This window comes from Protopterus annectens, chromosome 17.part0 (genome assembly GCF_019279795.1).
Source record: "Protopterus annectens isolate FY-2018-M chromosome 17.part0, PAN1.0, whole genome shotgun sequence".
Lineage (NCBI taxonomy): Eukaryota > Metazoa > Chordata > Ceratodontiformes > Protopteridae > Protopterus > Protopterus annectens.
The window spans coordinates 131,278,141-131,301,881 of NC_056751.1; the positions used below are offsets into that span (position 1 = coordinate 131,278,141).

General features: G+C 45.3%; 1 protein-coding gene across 6 annotated transcripts in view; it reads left to right on the plus strand.

Annotated features, from left to right (window-relative positions):
• CDC14B (cell division cycle 14B) overlaps nucleotides 1-23,741 on the plus strand; it is a 2,772,169-nt gene that overhangs the window by 1,490,634 nt on the left and 1,257,794 nt on the right. For all 6 annotated transcript variants that reach the window (XM_044059784.1, XM_044059788.1, XM_044059789.1 and 3 more), the window contains one exon: nucleotides 3,299-3,437. In XM_044059784.1, the coding sequence (XP_043915719.1) occupies nucleotides 3,299-3,437 (139 nt within the window). The remainder of the gene's footprint in view (nucleotides 1-3,298; nucleotides 3,438-23,741) is intronic.

A 23,741-nucleotide genomic window follows, 5' to 3' on the forward strand; every position in this document is an offset into this window, starting at 1 on the left:
AATACTACTTATTTTATGAATATAATACTCTGTATGATTTTGGTTGTTCTTAAGAGTCTGCATCCAAAATCCCAATTTCTCCTTATTTCTTGAGCTTCCTCCCTGTGTCAGCATCATTCCTTTCTGCTTTGAATTATAGTTTTCTGCTTGTAGTGTTTGATTTATTTTAATCACTTATGAGTACATTTGATTTATTCTTTCCTCTAAATTACTGGTTGGCATCCTTTGAACCAGAGCTGAAGCTTGAACTGATTTGTTTGCTGAACAACTGCAGAATCCCTCACAGACAGTGTTTTCTCGTCACCTTTTCTGCTTGATATTCTTTCAGGTTTTCCGCATTTACTAGCTAGTAACTGAATTTTACTTGCACCAAAATAAATAAATAAATAAATGGCACTCCTTTTTCTTAGCTTCTGTTTGCACACTGAGAGGCATGAAGTTATGCTGTTGATCACTGTGCAGCCGTCTTGGAAGTTGTAGTGAATTATTTTTTTATCCTGATCTCCATCCCATTGTAGCTGGATAAAGTTTATAATTTTATTTTATTTTACTTTACTTTTTTACCATTGCTTGCACTTGCAGTTCCTCTACTGTTTAATTGGGGATGGATGTCGAAAATTGCTGATTCTGGAGCTGAGCACAGCACTGATGCCAGGAGGTTGATATCCTGGCATAGACATGCAAGGGGCATCAGTGCACAATTACAGAAGCTTGAGATCAAACAAGATCTAACCCCAAGGGCTCTAGGCTGAGAGCCCAGTTGTAAACCTAGTGCTGTGAGCTCTCCTAGGTATCAGTTACTGATAATGACTTTTTGCTTATATTTTTTTCTTAAGTGTTCACTACTACTGTATCATCTCTAGGTTCATAAGGGGGGGGTGCACTCCTGGGCATGTCAGTCTTCAGGTGCGACATTAAACCGAGGGCCCATCTGCTTGAGTTAGTGGTAGCTCATATTAATGTAAAAGAACACATGGCACTTATTGAAGAGAGTGGAGGAAACTTTATGATGCTGTAACCAAATTTCCCTTGGTAATATCAATACTGCCTAGGGTCTCCCGTGAAAAGGGCATACTTATCCTAGTGCTGCTAACTCTGTCAACAAAGGCTAAAATAAAGTTTTAAAAAATGTACTTTTCAGAATTTAAAGCTAATATTAAGGGTTTATGACTAACCAGCTTTCCAGATGATTGTTAACTTCATGCCATTATAAACACTTCAGAAAGTACAACAATTCTACAGTACAGTCTTTACCTAACAAATATTGGGTGCAAAAACCATGGTTTAAAACTCAACACCCAAAAATGTAAAGTAGTATCCTTCAGCAAGCATGATGTTTCCTGCGAGTGTCACTTTGACTATACATGCCTGAAAATTTATCCAGTAGTTGAGGACCTTGGTAACCCATGTTGACAATAAGTTGTACTTCAAACTTTATGCATCTACTATCATAAGAAAGTCATTTTTCCTTGTGCAGCTTATAAATATGTAAGTATACCATCCCAATCCAAGCAGGTGATTATTCCCTGTATTCTGCACTTTACACCGATCATTTGAGTGTAATCCCCCCTTCTGTGTGTACCTGTCCAAATACTTAGCGCAACTTGAAGGACAGCAACTTCATCATCAAGTAAAAAAAGGCTTAAATCACAAAAGCTACCATGATCGTCTTAAAGCCTTGTCCCTATTCTTGGTAGCATATTGTCTATTGAGGGGCAATATCTTCCTCGCTTACAGACCCCCATACCAACCTCATTTTTTCAGACCTTCTGCACATTCACAGATGCAGTAGTGGCAGAAACCCCCCCACTCAAGAAATCTTAATGTCTTTTGCAACCTAAATAGAACATGCTGAAGGGACAGATGCTTTTCACAGAGAAAAGCACTTCTCTTGAATAGTGTTCCTCTCTTTCTTACTCTGTTCAGGCAAAATCTGGACAAATGAATGGGAAACTCTACTAGTTCACCCCTGAATTAATATAATTGTCCCTTATGGGTAACTCTGACATGCAATGTGGGCCTATCTCTGGTAACTCCTACTTAAATAGAAAGGTTTCTGGGTTAATTCACATTTTCTTTACTAGGATTAGTAAACTGTGTGAGTGCATGTCTAGGCTTCCAAAGATCCTCCTAGTTCAGTAGCCTAATAAGCACCTAAGTGACACACTGACTGCCATTGCAGTTATAAGGAAATAATACCACAACTTTGTCACGGCATTCAGCGCTGGAGACTTATTTAAGATTGCACAGGAGAAAACTTGGCAGAAACTGTTCTTTTCAGTGTCTGTAGTACATGTACTCTTCTAATAATTTATCTTTTATAGATATATTGCTATGACCAGTGTATATCACTCATCTTGACCCCCTGGAAGTTAAAAAGGTCTAAAGGAAATGCAAAGATTTAGTTTCCTAGGCAAGTAGTAGGCTAGGTACCCTTGTGGATCATTTAAACCATGCCAGCTTCCTAGAGGTGAGAATCAAACCTTGTACCTTGTGTCTGGGAGGTAAACACCTTAACAATTATTCCAACCCTCAACTCATAGGTAAATACTAAGCTATCAGTGTTTAGGCTATTGCAAGCCTAGCCAGTAGCCAGAGGTTAGAGTAAAACCTTATATATTGTATATATGAGGTAAAGACCCTAACCATTATGCCAACCTCTCATATATGAAAGGTAAGAATGATACGATTGTGGGGATTCTGTGTGAAGGCTTTACCACAGCTGGATGGCCAGAAGGGGTTTAGGTTTGAATTTAAAAAGGAGACATTGCTTCACAGAGTGATTAAACCTTAGAATATTCTGAAACGGGGATATGGAATTTTGTGGCACGCAGGTTCTGGAGGTTGAGGCTTTTGTATAGGGATGATGGACAGCTGCTTTGAAAGCTGTAAATTTTGAGTGTGCTTAGTATGCTGTAGTCTGTGTGCTGTAACCTAAACACCACTGCTTTAGTAAACCCAGTAGTTATTGTAATCTGAGCAAGAGTAGATTAATCCAAAGTTTGAAGTATGGAAAAAGATGCTCTGTATTGCATCAGTTGCAAACTTTTATTTGTTTTATTTTATTTTGAAAATTCTCAGTTAATATGGAAGTTGGCATACAACTGTATTACAGATGTTGCTGTTTTATATTATTCTACAGTAACTAACGTGTGTTTTTTTTTTTGTTTTTGTTTGGTTTGGGTTTTTTTTTTTTTGAAATTTATGTATTTTGCCTGAAATTCTTGTATTATAATATTATAAAGTGAAAGACCTGTCATTTTGCATTACTTGTGTTCTGCATTATTTGTTAATCTAGCTGGCCTTGGTCGTACCGGTACGCTTATAGCATGTTACCTTATGAAGCATTACAAGATGACAGCTGCTGAAGCAATTGCCTGGCTAAGGATATGCAGACCTGGTTCAGTTATTGGACCACAACAACACTTTTTGCAAGAGTAAGTGCACTATAAGCAGTAGCTTAGGATCTGTTTTATTAACTGTTTTTCACATACAGCAAAACGTTTAATACAATATAACTGGGAAAATACTAAGTATTGTTAAATGCGCAATCAGAGTAAACTGTACCTTAATTTAATGACATTTCAAAGCTTTACTTTGTTTAGTTGTAGCTGAATAATTTCTAATTGTGTAAAAAGTAGTTTTTATATAATATGCTTGTTGGTAGTCAGTATTGTGATGGGGGATACAAGTAGTGCACTGGGAACCTGCAATCTGACTTCAGAGGCCATCTGCACTGGGAAGTCTTTTTCTGATGTCTCCAGCTTAGCATATTTCAGAATTTTATCATTCCTGCACTCTGTGTGTATATGCTTGTCTTGAGTGCAAGCTATGAGTCCACATTAGAATACGAGGGAATGTGAATTCTCAGCACCTGCATCACTCTCTTTTTTCCCCACTTGCCCTACTGCTTGTATCATTTATGATCCAAATTTCATGTTTCTGGTGGTACACTTTGTGAATGTCTTCTCAAAGATGTGGCTACAGTTACTTTTGCTTCTACATTTTGTCAGCTGCTGTACTGAAACAGTTTTTTCATTTACTGCTGAAGCCAGGATTTTTATTTATTCATTTGGTATTTCTGATGTGGAACTGGCTTTTGCAAGCTATTGACACAGTTTTGATTATTTTAGTGTGCACATATCTTTGTATCTGAAGTAGTTAACTTCATTTGATCAGCAACCTGTGGGTATCGGATCCGTCCTGGATCCGAGCCGGCAGCTTTCCAAACTAGAGATCCGAGCTCCAAGCGCCTCCCCCTTACCTATAATACCCTGCTACCTCCCTCCAGTTTTCAGATCTCGTTTGCCGCGGCTTCTGTAAGCACGAGTGATGAGCTTCTTGCGATTAGGTAAGATAAGGATAGGAATTTTCTCTACCTTTTTACCAGTTTAAAAAGTGTGTGTGTGTGATAGTTAATCTCTTAGACTAGTTTAGTTTAATTTTAGTGTATTCCCCTTCCCCTTATCTGTGTGTTAGGGAGTGTGATTGTGGTAGACATGGCCGAAGGCCCTAAGGCCATCTTTTCCAAATGCTCTGTTTGGCCATAAGCTGTCCCCAGCCGATGGCCACACTCAGTGCGTTCTTTGCCAGGGGGTTGCACATTTGACATCAGGCTGCCAGATATGTGCTGCCTTTAACCCCCGGCTCTGAGAGACAGGAGGAACAAGTTAATCTTAGCGGTCCTTTTACCCGCAGATTCTACTTGTTCCTCCTCTCCCTCAGTGGTGCCAGTCGCGGCTGCGGCTGTTCAGCCAACGGTTCCTGCTCCCATGGCTGGGACTCAACCTCCCACTGTGTCCCAGGGAGAGAGGGAACCTAGAAAGAAAGAGAAGAGAGAGAGAAGGAGAAAGAGAGAGACAAAGACAGTGAGAGGCATAGGAGCCACAGGCGGCGGGCCGATTCAGCCCACTCGGCCCCGCCGGCTAAGCAGCTCTATTCTCCCTTGAAGGTAAGGTGTCCGGGTCCTCCCCCACTCAGCTCTGTTCCCCACGTTTCTCTCCGGAGCTAGAGGAGGAGCCCTGGCCACCTTCAAGATTGTTGTGGCGGCCTCTTCTAGGTCTACGAGAAGCCTTTCTGACGCGGACATGGACCGGATGATACGTCACTTCCTTCAGGCCCAGATGCAGATGGGAGTGCTCTTTCCTCCCCCCCTCCGGGGGGAGCTTGGCCCCATTCTTTGCCCCCATTGCTCCTTCTCTGATCCATTATCGGGTTTCGGAGCAGTCTGATCCGCGTAGTCTCGGAGCCAGGGACTCTGCACCGATAGTAATCACTACTTCGATGCCGGCCTTACCTTTGAGTTTATTGGGTCCTTTTTGGATCCGAGCTCTCGGGGGCCATGAGCCGAGCCTCGGATCCAGAGGGGTGAGTGTGTCTTTGGCTCCAATGCGGTCGGAGCACACTTCACTTTCGGGTCCGATCGCTTTGGCTCCGGTGCCGATCCACACGTCTGATCCGAGGGGGCTGCTCTCAGATCTCAGGGAGAGTGGTTCACCTTCGGCTTTAGACATGGTGGAGAGGGTCCTCTCGAGGGATTCGAGGTCCCCGGCTCGTGCTATGGATCCACCCACCATTCTCTCTCAGATGGGCCTATTTTCCATCATCCGGCCCCAGGGACAGCCTGCGTCTATGCCCCCAGCTAGTTCCTGTAGAGGAGCATGACCCCGTTGGTGAGCCCTCCCCGGACAGTCCCGCCGAGGAGGCCCCTCACAAACGAAAGTGTAAGAGGAGGCACTTGGACTCCACTGAGTCCCTCATGGAAGACACTGACTTGGAGGAAGAGGAAGGTTCCCCCAGGTCACTCCCCCTCCGAGGACGTCTCCTTTGGAGACATTATGGAGATGCTGCGCAGTAGAGGGGGGTGGTCAGCCCAGAAACCTTCCTCGGATGAGTCAGTGTTTCTGGAGGCGTTTGACACAGGCCCGTCTACCTCTTGGGGTGTCCCCTCCGGCCGACCCCCTGCTAGACCTAATTACTACCAGGGCGTGGAAGGAGCTGGACACTATAGAGCCAATCCCCAGGAGACCAGATAAGACCCTTAGTCCCCCAACAGACAAGACAGCGTGGAGTAAAGATTCCCCGGTAGATGCTATGGTGGCGGCAGCTGCCACGAAGAAGGAACTGGCACAGGATAGTTCCTCGGTCCATCCTCCCAACAAGGAGTCTTGGATGATGGATCTCATCGGAAAGCAGATGTTTGCTTCAGCCACCTTTTCCATAAGGGCGCTGAATTACTTGGCACACCCGGAGTCCATGTCGGCCGAGGACAAACTAACTTTCTCTTATCGCATGGCCACTGTAAAATCGATATCCAACACATCTATGTGGCTTCTCTCCCATGCCACGGAGGGGGTAGCTAGAGCCAGAGGAGCAGGCATCGCCTTACGGCGTCACGCCTGGCTCCGACTTTGTGGAACCCTTCAAGGCATCCTTCGCGAACGCTCCCTTTGACGGTTCTACGCTGTTTGGCAAGACCGTCCGCGATACGCTGCTCCAGAGCAAGAAAGACGGGAAAACGCTGTCTGCCGACGGAATCCGCTTCTCTGCTCCTCAAAGGTCCTTTTCCAGGAACCAGAGAGGACAAAAGAAGATGTAGTTCCGGAAATCTCAGCAGTCCCGTTATGCTCTGGACCCTTCGTCCTTCAGAGGCAGGGGGAGGACAAGGTGGACGTTGGTCCAGAGGCAGAGGGAGGGCCGAAGAATTTTGGGTCGAGGGAACCTTTTTCCGACCGAGACGTGCAGCGACCCTGAGGGGTTGCCCGACTGCTCCTCTCTGGAGGCAGTCTGGGGGGGGGGCATTTCTCGGAACACCTAGCACATTGGGAGTCCATCACGACAGATCACTGGGTGCTCCGAATATCCAGAGGTTACTCTATCCCCTTAATAAATCTTACCCTTCAGTTGAGGCGCCTCCCCGATGTTCCACCCAGTCAGAGGGAGGTGGCGGCTTTAGAAATAAAGAAGCTGCTAAGAAAGAGAGCCATCCAGCACGTCCCCCCAGGCCAGTCCGGTTCAGGCAATTACTCCAGGTTCTTTTTGGTGCCAAAAAAGACGGGGGACTTGAGACCAATTTTCGACTTGTCTACATTGAACCAGTTCATTGCCAAAGAGAAATTCTGGATGGTCATTCTTCAGTCTATTCTCCCCATTCTGCAGGAGAATGACTGGATGTGCTCCATAGACCTCAAGGATGTGTACTTACACATTCTCATGGACAGGTGATCCAGGAGGTTTCTCAGCTTTCGGTTGGGGGCCAGTCATTATCAGTTCAGGGTCCTCCCTTTTGGCCTCAGCACAGCCTCCAGGGTGTTCACCAAGGTCATGGCAGTTGTAGCGGTCCACCTGAGGCTTCAGGGAATACGGGTCTTTCCTTACCTGGACGACTGGCTCCTCGCCACTCCCACCAGGCATCTACTATGCTCAGCCAGGGTTTGCTTCCTGCTCTTGACCCACCGGTTGGGGATCACTATAATTTACAAAAAATCGTCCCTTCAACCTGTTCAGGTCTTGGACTTCCTAGGGGCCAGAATAGATCCACTTCAGTCCAAGGCCTTCTTGACATCAGACAGACTCTGCAACTTAACTCTCCACATCTTAGTACTTCTGCAATCTCCAGCCCCACCAGCGGAATTAGTCCTGAGAGCCCTAGGTTCCATGGCAGCAGCTATCAACCTTTCACCCCTAGCCTGCTTGAACATGAGGGTTCTTCGATGGACCTTACAGGTCCAGTGGTCCATCCTTCGACATCCATTGGACTCCCCTGATTCCCCTCAGCAGAGTTTGCAGGGACTCCCTACTTTGGTGGCTCCATTCTCGAGAGCTTCGGGAAGGGCGGCCGTTTTTGATGCCTCAACCCCAAGCCACGGTGACCACGGACGCTTCTCACCTGGGGGGGGCATTGCATGGGCAGAACTGTCCACGGCATGTGGACTCAGAGACCGTTCTGCATATCAGTGTTCTGGAGATGAGGGCAGTGCTTCTAGCGTTGCAAGCTCTCCATGCCCTTTTTCCTCTGGGGTACTATTGCAATTCAGACAGACAACATGTCAGGGGTCTGGTACATCAACAAATGGGGGGGACCAGGTCTTACCCTCTTTGCCGAGAGGCCATGAGAGTTTGGGAGTGGGCGATATCCTCCATCCATTTTCTGCTAGCAACACACATTCTGGGTCGGTCCAACAATTTAGCGGACAAGCTGAGTCGAACTATCCTCTCGCCTTGCGAGTGGTCTCTGAACCCCTTAGTAGCGAAACAGATCTTCCTCAAATGGGGTCAAACTTGCTGCGATCTCTTTGCATCGCATTCGAATGCAAAGTGCAGCGAGTTTTTCGCTCTAATTCCCCTGCCGGGGAGAGCCCCAGAGACGCTCTAGTTCATGCTTGGCCATCCGGTCGTCTTTATGCTTATCCTCCTCTCCCGTTAATGACAAAATTCTTACAGAAAGCTCGTCGGTTGGGGAGCAAGGTTATCCTCATAGCCCCATTCTGGCCTCGTCAAACCTGGATGTTCATCGTGTTACCCTGCTGCAGTCATCACACTAGGCTTATCCTGTCATCAGGCGGTCCCGCAGTCGGCCGGAATTCCAAAGTCTTGGTCCGGCGTCGGTTGCTGTCGCCTTTTCCCTGACGTCAGTGCGCCAGGGGTATATATATATTGCAACCAACGCCATTTTCTTCAGTCTTTCTTGCCGAGCAGTGCCCGAAGCAGTTCCTAAGTGCCGGTCAGCCGACTCCTGAGATTTTCGAATTTGAATTTCAGACCGAAGTCTTCTATAAATCTAAGTACCCCGTTGGGGTAACTTTTCTTGCCTCAGACCGATGTCAGAAAAAGTTAACAATTGTATTTCTTGTGGGAAGCAAATACCTTATAAGGATTTTCATTCTTATTGTATACCTTGCCTAGGCCCAGACCACGACGTCACTTCTTGTCGGTTTTGTGCTAGGTTTAATAAGCGTACTATTAAAAGACGCTTTGATTTCACACGATGCTACTTCGGTAGGAAATTTAACTACACCATGCCGTCGGAGCAACCGACTACCGGCGTGCTCAAAAAACGCAAAGATTAGGACAGACAGCCCAGGCCTAAGCCAGATTCCGAGGCCTCGGCTGATCCGGTGTGCGGTCCTCAGTGAGGCTCTGATGCATCCCCTGACTACCGCAGATCTGGAACACGAGACCGCTATGGAATTTTTCATGGAATGCACCAGGCCAACGCAGCCATTTAGTTCAGGCCCTTCCGACGACATTGCTACAAAAGATGTCGGTGCTTCAGAAACGCCATCGGTTTCTGTAGGCGTTTTCAGACAGACGTCTCTCACCATTAAAACATTTTCTAAATCGAAGACTCCTACTAAATCTAAAAGAACTGCTCTTCAGTCTCCTGTTCAAGGCCCCATGCCTAAGAAACAGATGCTCAAAATGGCTGAAGATTTAATTTATTTAATCAGGGGTTCCCAGCCCCCTCCTGACAAAAGGCGTAGACAAGAGGAAGATTTTGCATCCTCTGAACAAGTGTCCATTTCTTCAGGCTCCTCTGAGGACCAAGATTACTCCTTCTCTCCTTATGAAGATTCTGATGCTGAGGACTCTATTCCCTCAGCTTCTCCTCCTGAAGACTACTCCTTTGGGGAAACTTTGCACACTATGAGGGAGCATTTTCACTGGGAGGGTCAGGACTACTCTGACTCTAAGAAAAGGCTCAGAGAGTTTCTTTTGCTCCCACAACACAGACCACTTGCCATCCCTCCAGTTTTGGACATTGTGGATGATGTCTATTTAGAATCCAGTTTGAACCCTGATTCTCTTCCTCCTGCTCCGGCTAAGCCTGATAGATACTATAGAGTGCCTGATTCACACACATTTCTTTACAAAAGCCCTGTAGCTGACCCAGAGACTATCTCCCAGGGTCCCAAGGGGGCTAAGGCTTCTATGGCTAAAAACCCAGTACCTTCTGAGAGGGATTCTAGAGCACTAGACAGGTGGGGGGAAAAAGGTTTACACCTCAGCCACACTAGCTATGAGGGCACTAAATTGTCAATTTCACATGCTTAAGTATCAGCAATTCCTAATCTCTCAGTTAAAGCAAAAAATTACCACTCTCCCTCAACAATCTGAATTAAAAGAAGTACAGGATCTGTTACACACCACTGAAAAGGTGGGCAAACATACCTTGCAATGTGGGTTTGATTCGTTGGAGACCTCCTGCAGAGCAGCTGTCACTGGGTCCGTTATACGTAGGCATGCTTGGTTAAAGGAACAAACTTTGCCTGATCATGGTAAAGCAAAACTACTAGATGCTCCCTTACAGCAGGATGTTCTTTTTGGAGTTAGAGCAGAAGAAGTTTTAAAGAAAATGGAGGATAAGGCAAAATCTATACAGACAGTCAAAGATTTACTACAGGTACAACCCCCTCGTTTCAGCAGAAATTGGCCAACAAAAAATTGGTCCTTTCCAGCTACTGGCAGACCACAGAGGGGTAAATACAGACGCCCAAGGGGCAGAGGACAACCACAAGCCCAGTACAAACCTCGGCAGTGGGGCACTACAGTACAGAATGGAGGCGGACAGGTTTCAATCCACCAGAAGACAAACTCAATGACTTGCACCTCATCTGGCCAAGCAATACTCTCTTGGCAGCCCCCTTGGGGGGGAAAACTCGCACTTTTGGCAGACAACTGGCACATTGTCACAAAGGACAAATGGGTCCTAGACATAATTTTAAGAGGATACAGATTCCACTTTCACACCTTGCCAATGAAAAGAGGAATGCCAAACCTGCCACAAAATCAATGGGCAGAGGCACAAAAACAAATTACAGCTCTCATGGACATGAGAGCCATTCAGCTGGTACCTACTCGAGAGCAAGGCCAAGAATTTTACTCAAGACACTTTCTAGTGCCCAGGAAGGACAATGCCTGGAGACCAATACTGGACCTTTCAATTCTAAACACTTACAAGTACCCAAATTCAAGATGCTAACACTACAGCAGCTACTACTTATGTTGGGCAAGGAAGCATGGCTAGTAACGTTGGACCTCAAGGAGGCATACCTGCATGTCCCTATCAGACAAAGTTGCAGAAGATACTTCCGTTTCATTGCAGGTTCAACCCATTACCAATTCTCTGCACTGCCCTTTGGCTCATCTACTGCGTCCAGAGTCTTCACAAAATACCTGGCACCAGTAATTGCATACTGCAGACAGAGGAATTCAAATATATCCATACCTGGACAACTGCCTCATCCAAGCAGAAAGCAAAGACATTATTTTACATCATCTGGCCTTTGTAAAGCATCTTCTAAACTGCCTGGGGTACACAGTGAATGAAAAGAAGTCAAATCTAGTACCCTCACAAAAAATGACATTCCTGGGTGCCAGCTTGAATACAACGGCCCAGAAGGCTTACCTTACTCCAGACAAACAACTACAACTGACTCAATATTTCATGACAATGGCATTAAAGACCCAATTAACTGCAAGAAAAATTCTGCAGGCTTTGGGCTTCATGGCATCTTGCATACTAATAATGCCATTTGCAAAGCTGCATATGAGGAAATTACAGTGGTACCTAAAAAGCGTATGGTCTCAACACAGCCACAGCTTGGACACAATGATATCTCTCATTCCATGCCTACGACAGGAATTTCTATGGTGGTCACAGGCATGTCACCTCAACAAGGGTCAGCCTTTCACCTTGTCCCCAGCCAGGCAAACTATCACAACAGATGCTTCAGACTACGCCTGGGGGCACACATGGCAGGGCAATGCATTCAAGGCCTATGGACCGCAGATCAAAGAAATCTGCACATAAATCAAAAGGAGATGCTAGCTGTACAGAAAGCTCTGACAGCCTTCAAGGATCTGTTACATCCAGGACAACTTGCAATAAGGATGGACAACACCACAGTAATGTGGTACATAAACAAACAAGGGGGTACACATTCCTACCCTCTATGCAGGCAAGCAATGATCTTATGGAACACAGCTCTGGCTTACCAAGTTCAGTTACAAGCTCTGTTCCTGCCAGGACAGAAGAACACATTGGCAGACGACCTCAGCAGAAACATCAAGTATCCCCACGAGTGGAAACTAGATCCACAAATATTTGCAATGATAACTCAAAAATGGGGCCTTCCAGACATAGACCTGTTTGCCAGTCCTCAAAACTATCGGCTAACAAAATTTTGTACAAGGACATTTCACCAACAAGCTTGGAAAGTGGACGCACTCTCTTTCAGTTGGAAAAACCTAACAGATGTTCTTCATCTCACATTGCTGCAGTCCTTACATATGGGTAGTCCGCTGTCCTCGGTCGGCCCGAATACCAAAGTATTAGGCTGACTGTCATGGGCGCTCAGATCTGACATCAGAGCGTCAGGGTATTAAAGCGCATGACCGAAGTCATATCCTCAGTCTTTTTTGCCGCATGGTCCGATGCAGAAGCAGCGTTTGCAAGTGCCGTTCGGCGTTCTGAAATTTTCGTATTTTGAGTTTCAGACCGAAACCAAGTTGGGCTAAGTAACCCGTTGGGGAATATTTTTGTTTTTCCTTGCCTCAGTTAATTCCGGATGTCAGAAAAAGTGAATAATTATATTTCTTGTGGGAAACAGATACCGCATAGGGATTACCACTCTCTTTGTATTCCTTGTTTGGGACCTGAGCACGACGTAGTCTGGTGTCGCTTTTGTGCTAGGTTTAATAAGCGCACCACTAAACTTAGGTTAGATTGCGCTAGGCTTGTCTTTGGTAAGCGGTGTAATTATAATATGCCGTCGGATCCTCCGACGCCTGCTACCGCGAAGAAGCGCAAAGACAAATCTTTAAAGTCCAGGCAGGATGAGTCGTCCGTTCCGGACGCCGGTTCTTTAGAAACTACGGTGGAATCTGTGGATCCGGCCGAGGTTTCAGTTGAGTCTCAGGGGGAGGCTTTAATTTTGCAAGATGTGGCCTCTCAGGAGTCAGGTCAGGCTGAGGGGGCCTCTCAGGTTGCTGTTCTCCCTTCCTTGCCTAAGGTGGTTAGGCCTTCTCCTTCTGTCTCTAAGGCTCCTTCCAAAGGCAGGCCTGGTTTGCCTTCCACGGGTGTCAGTCCTAGTTTTGCAGGTTCTGTGCCTAAAAAACACATGCTTAAAATGGCAGAAGATTTAATTTCTTTAATCAGAGGTTCTATGCCCCCTCCTGATAAGAGGCCTAGGGTGGAAAGTTTGGAGCAGGCTTCAGATTACTCAGAGTCTTCGGCTGAGGACATTCAAGATTTTCCTCCTTATTCTGATTCAGACCCAGAGGATTCCACTCTTTCTGCTTCTCCTCCAGAGGATTTTTCTTTTTCAGAAACCCTGCATTCTATGAGGGAACATTTTAAATGGGAAGGTCAGGATTTCTCAGATTCCCGAAAGAGGCTTAGGGAATTTTTGTTTTTACCACAACATAGGCCCTTGGCTATACCTCCTGTTTTGGATGTTGTTCAAGACGTTTTCTCCGAGGCTTCCCTTAATCCAGACTCTGTGCCTCCTGCGCCAGTTAAGCCAGACAGGTATTACAGAGTACCTGAAGCTCATAAATATCTGTATAAGAGTCCTAGGGCTGACCCAGAAACTATTAGCCAGGGACCTAAGGGTGTCAGGGCTTCTGTTGTAAAGAATCCAGTTCCTATTGATAAAGATGCTAGAGCTTTGGATAGATGGGGTAAGAAAGTGTATACCTCTTCCACTTTAGCAATGAGGGCTTTGAATTGCCAGTTTCATATGTTAAAGTATCAGAATTTTCTCCTTACTCAACTAAAATCTAAAGTGGATGCTTTGGCAGAGGGCATAGAGTGTAAAGAATTACAGGATTTGGTACATGCCTCTGAACAGGTGGGTAAGCATTCTTTGCAGTGTGGTTTTGATGCTTTACAGGCTTCTTCCAGGGTGGCTGCCACTGGTTCAGTTATTCGCAGGCACGCCTGGCTTAAGGATCAGAATTTGTCAGAGCATGTTAAAACTAGAATTTTGGATGCTCCTTTACAGTCTGAAGTTTTGTTTGGTTCTCCTGTGGAATCTGTCTTGAAGAAAATGGAAGACAAGGCTAAGTCTATGCAGACTGTTAAAGATTTTTTGCAGGTGCAGCCTCCTAAGTTTAGCAGGAATTGGCCTACTAAGGGATGGGCTTATCCTTCTTCTGATTCACAGTCTAGGGGTAGATCTAGACGTGGTAGGGGCAGAGCTCAGAGTACTTTCAGGCCTAGAATGTGGAGTTCACCTGCACAATCTACAGGTGAGGGCAGGGGCCAGTCCTTTCATAAACAGGCCCAATGACCTGCATTTTCAGCTGCCAGATTCTTCCTGTCTGGCAGCTCCTTTGGGAGGAAAGTTGGCACTCTTCAAGCAAAACTTGGTTTTAGTCACCCAGGACAAATGGGTGTTGGACATTATAGACCCGAGGCTACAAGTTTTATTTCCATACATTGCCTCCTTTCAAAGGCATGCCAGACGTTCCTCCTCAGCAAAGGGTAGAGGCTCACAAGCAGATTTCTTTACTTCTTCAAATGGGGGCTGTACAGCAGGTCCCTCTGTCAGAAGTGGGCCTAGGATTTTATTCTCGCCTGTTTCTAGTACCAAAGAAAGGAAACACTTGGAGACCGATTTTGGATTTATCTATCCTCAACACATACCTAGACATTCCAAAATTCAAAATGTTGACGTTGCAACAACTTCTACCTGTGTTGGGCAAAGATCACTGGATGGTAACTCTGGATCTCAAAGAGGCTTATCTTCATGTTCCTATCAGGCCCAGTTGCAGGAGGTACCTGCTGGCTGGGACTTTACATTATCAGTTCTCTGCATTTCCCTTTGGCTTATCTACTGCGCCCAGGGTGTTCACAAAGGTTCTGGCTCCAGTGATAGCCTTCTTACGGTTAAGAGGAATACAAATTTATCTTTATTTGGACGATTGCCTGATTCTTGCTCAAGACAAGTACGAACTTCTTCATCATCTACAGTATGTGATGGCAGTGTTAAGGTGCCTAGGGTATTCTGTGAACGAAACAAAGTCCAGTCTAGTACCCTCTCAGGAAATGTGCTTTCTGGGTGTGAGACTGAATACAGCTTCCCAGATGGCTTTTTTGACCCCGGACAAGCAAAAGAACCTTACCCTTTACTTCCATCAATTGTCTCTACGGTCCAGGCTGAGTGCAAGGACAGTCCTTCAAGCCTTGGGGTTCATGGCATCTTGTATTCTGGTGCTTCCCAATGCCAAACTGCATGTGAGGAAGCTACAATGGTATCTCAAAAATGTATGGACACAACACTGCCAAGATCTGGACACTGTCATTCAAATAATACCTTGCATTCAAAAGGAATTTTTGTGGTGGGCTCAGGAATGTCACCTAAACAAGGGACTCTCTGTGACCCGACCAGAGGCGAGTCAGATTTTAACGACAGATGCCTCGGACAAGGCTTGGGGAGCACACCTCAATGGAAAATGGGTGCAAGACACGTGGCCTGCCAGACTTCAACATTTACATATCAACTTGAAGGAGATGTTAGCAGTCCAATTTGCATTGATGGCTTTCAAGGATTTACTTCACCCAGGGCAAGTGTTGATTCAAACAGACAACACAACTGTCATGTGGTACATCAACAAGCAAGGGGGAACCCATTCGTACCCTCTTTGCAGGCAAGCAATGATTTTGTGGGAGACTGCTCTCAGTTTACACCTCAATCTTCAGGCAAGGTTTCTACCAGGAGCACAGAACTCCTTAGCAGATGTTTTGAGCAGACAGCTAGTGGATCCCCACGAGTGGAAATTGGATCCTCATGTATTTCAAAAATTGACAGTGATATGGGGAACTCCAGACATAGATCTGTTCGCTTCTCCACTAAATTTCCAGTTGCCAAAGTTTTGCACAAAAATGTTTCATCCCACAGCTTGGAAAGTGGATGCTCTGTCATTCAGTTGGAGCAATCTTCACGTCTATGCCTTTCCGCCTCTGCCTCTCCTCCCCAAGGTACTCTTGAAGGTCAGACAAGACAAGCCCTCCATGATTCTAATAGCTCCAGAGTGGCCTCGACAGCACTGGTACCCTCTGCTGAGGAGTTTAGTACGGGAGCCTCCATGGCCTTTGCCTTCGATTCCGCACTTTTTGTCACAGGAGGGCAATCATTTCCTCAATGTCAGGATTCAGTCCCTGCATCTAACAGCCTGGCATATTCTGTTGTAGAACCTGGAGGGTCGCAGCTGCCACAACAAGTTTTGAATGTTATTTTGGAGGCCAGAAGGCCTAGTACAAGGAAAGTTTATGCTGATAAATGGAGGAGATTTTTAATTTGGAGCAAAACAAAGGGCTTTGATGTTTCCAGGCCTGATTTAAGTGTTTCTCTTCAATATCTTACAGAATTATTAGACAAGGGTTTGTCTTTCTCCTCTATAAAAGTTCATGCTGCAGCCATTTCTGCTCACTATGACTGTGACCCTCCATTATTCTCTCATCCTTTGTTTAAACAATTCCTTAGAGGGGCAAAGAACATAAGACCCCCACGTAGAGCTCCTACTCCTGCCTGGGATCTCAATTTTGTGTTGGAAAAACTTACTTTACCTCCTTTTGAACCTGCAGCTACTGCTGAGTTAAAGTTTTTGTCTTGGAAGACTGCTTTTTTGTTGGCCATTACGTCTGCTAGAAGGGTTTCTGAATTACAGACTCTTATGGCAGTTGAACCCTTCCTAATTTTTCATAAGGATAGGGTATCTCTGCGTACTAATCCTACCTTTATGCCTAAAGTGGTTTCATATGTGGCCTTGAACCAATCAATTCATTTGCCTACTTTTTATGCAGATCCCCAAAATAAAGGGGAGAAAAGTTTGCACACTTTGGATATTCACAGGCAGTTGCGTTATTATTTGAGCAGGACTAAAGGGTTCAGACAGTCTCAGCAGTTGTTTGTTTCTTTTGCTTTGGGTTCTCAGGGGAAACCTGTTTCAAAACAAACTATTTCTAAGTGGATTGGCTTTTGTATTGCTTTTTGTTATTCTCATCATGGTAAGGAGATTCCGGCTGGAATCAGACCTCACTCCACTAGGGCTACTGCCACTTCTACAGCTTTTTTAAGGGGAGTAGCTACTAAAGACATTTTGGAAGCAGCTACTTGGAGTTCAGTGCATACTTTTTCTAAACATTACCACCTTCCTCTTTATTCCAAATCTAGGGCTGGATTTGCCACTGCAATCTTACAGGGCATTTTGGCAGCTCCCAATGCTTTATGATTTTGCCAGCCTCCCTTTACCTCTGCTTTGGGATTCTACCCATATGTAAGGACTGCAGCAATGTGAGATGAAGAACATAGTACAGTTTTGTGCCTACCATTCGAAGATCCACATTGCTGCAGTCCAATTTACCCTCCCTCCTTCCCCTCTGTAGTTTGGAATGGTTGTCTGGTTGGGGTGGTAGCTGTTATTTGTACATGCCTTTTGGGAAGTATTTTTTTTTTTTTGGCGGTGGCCTTTCTTTTTAGGGCCTTCTGACATCTGGGGCAAGAAAAGACTGAGGATATGACGTCGGTCATGCGCTTTAATACCCTGACGCTCTGATGTCAGATCTGAGCGCCCATGACCGACGTCAGCCTAATACTTTGGTATTCGGGCCGACCGAGGACAGCGGACTACCCATATGTAAGGACTGCAGCAATGTGGATCTTCCAACATCTACATTTATGGTAGGTACAAAACTGTACTTTTATGCCTTCCCTCCATTGCCTCTCCTCACAAAGTCAGAAAGGAGAGACCACGACTGATTCTCATAGCCCCAGACTGGCCACACCAGCACTGGTACCCGCTATTGAGAAATATGGCCCACAGCCCTCCATGGATATTGCCTCAAATCCCCCATTTCCTCATGCAACAAAACAATCAGATTCTTCACAGCCAACTCAAAACTTTAAATCTGGCTGCATGGCAAATCAACTAAACATCCAACCAGCTCCTCTTTCACAAGCAGTTCTGGATGTTATTCTGGAAGCCAGGAGACCAAGCACCAGGAAGGCTTATTCAGACAAATGGAAAAGGTTTTGTGCCTGGAACCAAGCTAAAGGCCAAGACACAATTCAGCCTCACATGCCTCACATTCTACAGTATTTAGCTGAGATGTTGCACTAAGGACTTTTTTTCCTCCATTAAAATCCATGCTTCAGCTATTTCAGCTCACTACAACACGGATCCACCTTTATTTTCACATCCTCTTCTAAGGCAGTTCCTCAGAGGGGCAAAAAACATTAGACCACCCAGGAGAGCTCCTACACCAACATGGGACCTCAATTTTGTTCTGGAAAAACTAACGCTACCTCCCTTTGAACCAGCTTTCTCTGCAGATCTTCAGTTCCTATCATGGAAGACTGCCCTGCTCCTAGCAATAACTTCAGCTAGGAGAGTCTCAGAGCTACAGGCACTAATGGCTGTGGAACCTTTCCTAAATTTTCATCAAGACAGTTTCCCTACGAACTAATCCTTCCTTTATGCCTAAGGTGGTTTCCAGTGTGGCTTTAAATCAAACCATCCACTTACCCACCTTCTTCCCAAATCCACAGAACAAAGGTGAGAGACTCCTGCGTTCCTTGGACATTCACAGGCAACTTCGTTACTATTTGGACAAGACTAAGAAAATCTGACCAGCTCTTTGTATCCTGTGCTACAGCTTCTCAAGGGAAGGCTATATCAAAGCAAACCATATCTAAATGGATAGGTCATTGCATACGTTTCTGCTATACCCATCATGGGAAACCAGTTCTTGCTACTATTAGGCCCCACTCTACCAGGGCAACAGCTACCTCTACAGCCTTCCTCAGGGGGTTCCAACCAAGGAGATTTTAGCTGCATCTTGGAGTTCAGTACACACCTTTACCAAACACTATGACTTACTTACCTCTTTACTCTAAGACCAGGGCGGGCTTCGCCACTGCAGTTCTGCAGGGTCTTATAGCCTCCACTAACCCTCTATGATACCTCCACCCTACCTTAGCTTTGGGATTCAACCCAAGTGTGATGACTGCAGCAGGGTAAGACGATGAACATAGTACAGTTTTGTACCTACCATAAATGTAGATGTTCGAGTGTTCACCCTGCTGCAGTCCAGGTTACCCTCCCTCCATCCCCTTTGATCTACTGACTAAATCTCTTCTATACCTTTCTGATGTATTTGCTTATAGCTGAAGGGATTTTGTGTTTGTGCAGAGGTTACTCCATTTGGTACTCATTTCTGACCACCTTTTCAGGGGGCACCTGACATCTGGGGCAAGAAAAACTGAAGAAAATGGCGTTGGTTACAATATATATACCCCTGGCGCACTGACATCAGGGAAGAGGCGACAGCAACTGACGCTGGACCAAGACTTTGGAATTCCGGCCGACCGCGGGGACCGCCTGACGACAGGATAACCCTAGTGTGATGACTGCAGCAGGGTGAACACTCGAACATCTACATTTATGGTAGGTACAAAACTGTACTTTCCCGTACCTACAGTCTCATCTCATAGCTCCTCTTTGGATCTTAGATCCCATCCCAGATCTGATCTCTCATCTTTCGGGATTGAAATCTCCGAATCTGGATGACCTCAAGCTCTCTGCTTGGTTGATCCAGTTCCGTTAGTAGCTAGGACTCCCGGTATCTCGTCCGCAGTTAAATCCATTCTGGTGGCGGCGCATAAGCCTTCTACCAGAAGGGTCTAAAACAGTAAATGGAAATGTTTTTCCATCTGGGCCTGGCATAGGAATTTGGACCCTTTTACGGCTCCCATTCCAGCAGTACTTGAATTTCTGTCTCACATTTTCCATCAAGGGGCCAGTTCTACTGTGAAGGTTCAAATGCCGGCCATTTCCCACTTCCACATCGGGGACAATCTTGGTCCTTTAGCTTCCACTAAGATCTGTAAGACTTTCTTAAAGGGCACCTTTCTTTTAAGACCTCCTGTCAAGAATGCGGTTCCTCCATGACCTAACTTTAGTCCTTCAGGCTCTAACTGGTCCACCCTTTGCACCTGCAGCTTCTGTTGACTTAAAGTTCTTGTCTTGGAAAACTGCCTTCTTAATTGCTATTACCTCAGCTAGAAGGTTATCTGAGCTTTAGGCCCTTTGTACTAAACCCCCGTATCTTGTCTTCCAGAAGGACAGAGTATCTCTCAGGACTAATCCTTCCTTCTTACCTAAAGTGGCTTCTGAGGCTAACATCAACCAATCCATTAATCTGCCTGTTTTCTTCCCTAACTATCAGAACAAGGGGGAGTACAGACTGCATTCATTAGATGTGCATAGACAATTGCGCTTTTACTTGCACAGAACAGCTGCCTCTCACAAGTCGGAGCAGCTCTATGTTTCCTTTGCTTAAGCCATCCTTGGGTAAACCAGTAATGAAGGTGACTCTAGCTAGATGGATATCTTGCTGCATTTTGCTTACATATAAAATTTCTGGTCGGCCGGAGCCCTTGGGTGTTCATGCTCATTCTACCCGTTCTATGGCTACCTCTGCTGCGTTTTGGTCAAGAGTTCCCTTGGATGACATCTGTTCTGCGGCTACTTGGATTTCTTCTCGTACCTTTATTTCGCATTATAAATTAAATCTGATATCCAGAGGGAGTGCGGCCTTTGGCTCTGCAGTGCTCCGGAATATTCTTCCTTGAGGACCTCCCAAGGTTTTTGGTAGCTGGGGACTCTGTCCCACAGGTTGCTGATCAAATGAAGTTAACTACTTCAGATAAAGAAGTTATTTACTCACCATAATGTTTCATCTGAGTAGGTAACTTCATTTGTCAGCAACCAACCCCCCTCCTTCCCCCTAACCTGGCTTTTGTTACCTGAATGATAGAATGATTCAGTCCTGGTATGCATCAGGTTAGGATGTTCAGGTATTGTTTGTCTTGGTGTTGTCTGGTAATTGGGCAAACTCTATCTGAGGACTGGAGGGAGGTAGCAGGGTATTATGGGTAAGGGGGAGCAGCTTGGAGCTTGGATCTCTAGCTTGGAAAGCTGCCGGCTCAGATCCAGGACGGATCCGATATCACAGGTTGCTGACATATGAAGTTACCTACTCAGATGGAACGTTATGTTGAGTACATAACTTCTTTTTACTGCCACATTCAGGCTGTTAATTTTCCAAATGTGCACTTTTATTGTGGAACTGTCTGTTTACGACTTTTGCTGCTGCGGTCATTTAATGAAGCTACGTCTGTATTTTACTTTAGGTGATTATTGCAGCGTCAGAGCTATGGATGGCATTTGTTCTGTTTTACCAATCTCATTTTAAGGGGATTGTTCTCTCTTAGGACACAGCATCATACTTTAAGTGTGGGCAATACTGACTTGATTAACACCCCAATGAGGTTGTCATTTAAGTGCTTGTCACATTTTAAATTGTTCTAATTTTGTATTTTTTTTAGATTAAGAAGTATAAAAAAATTGAAAATATGAAACTTTGTTGGCCATTACTGACTTAATGTCAACGTCAAATGGCCACATGCATCCAGCAAGGATTTGATGTCCCCCTGCTACTATACACAGTTTTAAGTGCCTTGCTGTCTTTTTGGGGGTGGGGATGAACGTTAGGCTGTCTGTGTGTTTTTTTTAAATTTCATTTTCTTTGCTTTACACCAACATTCTTTTTTTTTTAAAATAAGAGGTCTGACATTATCAGGTTGTCCCATGTTACACTGGGCGCGGTGCTTCCTACTGTCATTTTGGTGTGTCTTAATATAAACAAATGCCGATTTAGTTTTACATTCCTCTAACTTGGATTCAAGTTTTTCTGTTGGTGAGTTGTTCATTTACTTTTTCTAGTCTCTGGATTCTACCATTTTGTGTATTATTGTTGTTCTGTCTTTCGGCTTAGGGGTCACCACAGCGGAACTCCGGTATATTGCTGTTAAATTTATATTGTCTCTTTTAGAGGAGTTCTACTTCTGCTGTTTTAGGAATTGGGCCCGTCAGCTTTTGTGTAACCTGCTCATGTTCCAGAATGTCGTCCACCTGTCTCTAAGCAAACCACTGCACATTGGATTTCATCTGGTATTATTTTTTTGTTGCACCCACCATAGGAATGCGAATCCTGGCAAGGTAAAAGCATATTACACCAGGGTCTTTTCCTCTTCAGGACGTATTGGAAAGGAGTGGAATCAAAGTATTCTAGAGGCAATGTCTTTGTCCTCTGTACATACCTTTACAAAGCACTATAAGCTGAATACATTTTCTACATCCAGAGCAGGCTTTCCGAGGACCATTCTCAGGGGCTCCTGGACCGTTATGTTTCCTCATCCCAGGTTGGGTAAGATTTGAGAATCTTATCTATATGCCAGTAGGGTGGTATTTTATTGAACATAAAATGGTTGCGGGAGTCCTACTTACCTATTATTTGAAACAGATGTTCATACCAAACACTTCCTTACTGGCAGTGTTTTGTTTTGTATGTGGTGCGTTGGTTTGAAACATTGTGTTCACAAAGCTTGCGCTTTTGTCTGCAATTCATGGTGGACCCAAGAAAACTAAAATGGTCATGTCTGTGAGTTAGTAGGGCAGTCCTGGTCCTGCCATAATATTAGTCCTTCACACCCACAGACACACAGTGGGAGGAGCCATGAGCTTTGATTGCCATAGGGAGGGTAGTAGGGCTCTTCTAGCAATATGCCAGTAACCAGTGTTCATAGGTAGGTACTAGGCTATCGGCCCAAGGGCCTACGTAAGCCTAACCAACAAGGTCCCCTATGTTATGCCACCCAAGAAAGTTATTTTTCTGTGCCACTGTTGAGCAGAGACACAGAAGTGATCCCCGGGGTGCATTTCCTATTTCCCATCCACTCATCAAATTTTTCTTAGAGTGTTAATGAAAAACTTTGACTTAGATGGGTAGCTTGTTCCAGAGTATGGGAAGTCTCTGGGACAGGAATCTATCCCTCCAACATGTCCTGTTTATTGTGGTGACGAGGTTTAGGTCCCTAGAGCGTGAAGCTTGGAGGAATTGGGATTTCTTTAGGTGTAGCATGTCCAACAGTTCTGGGTTTGTCATATGTTATGTTAGGCAGAGATCACCTCGGAGTAGGCGATATGCTTCGGAGTAAAGCTGGAGTTTTTTAAGACAGTCAGTGTAGGGCATTTGTTTGAGGCCAGTAATCCTCTTTGTGAGGTACTTCTGTGACCTTTCCAGTTGCTGCAGATGTCTTCTGAGGTACATTCAAAAAGGGGCGTTGTACTCTATAACGAGTCTGATTGTCGAGTAGAGGAGAACAATGACCTCTTTTTTCCTGGATGAGAACCCTTTTATGATGAGGTGTGCCACGTAGAAGGACTTTCTGACTACTGTGGCGATGGGACTATCAAAGGAGAGACTACTGTCCACCTGGTTCCCAAGGTCTCTTCTCACACATTGGGTGTTAAGTAGATTGCTGCCTAAATGGTGGTTCATGAGTACAGAGTTTTTAATAAAGGGGGGGGGGGATGACACTGCACTTTTTGGCATTGGGTCTGAGGCCATGGCTCTGACACCTGGCATCTGTCTCAGCGAGGCCTTTTTGTAGGATGCCCACATCATTTGGGGACTTGACTATGGCTCCTAGTTTGCAGTCATCTGCGAACTTCGTTAGCCAGAGGCCTTATGTGTTAGCCTGTACTTCAGAGAAGTAGATACCAAACAGGAGAAGTTCCAGGACTGAACCCTGTGGTACTCCACTTGTCACTGGTTTGACTTGGCACAACTGTACTTTTTTGATTCCTCTTTGTTGGGCTTGGGTCCACTA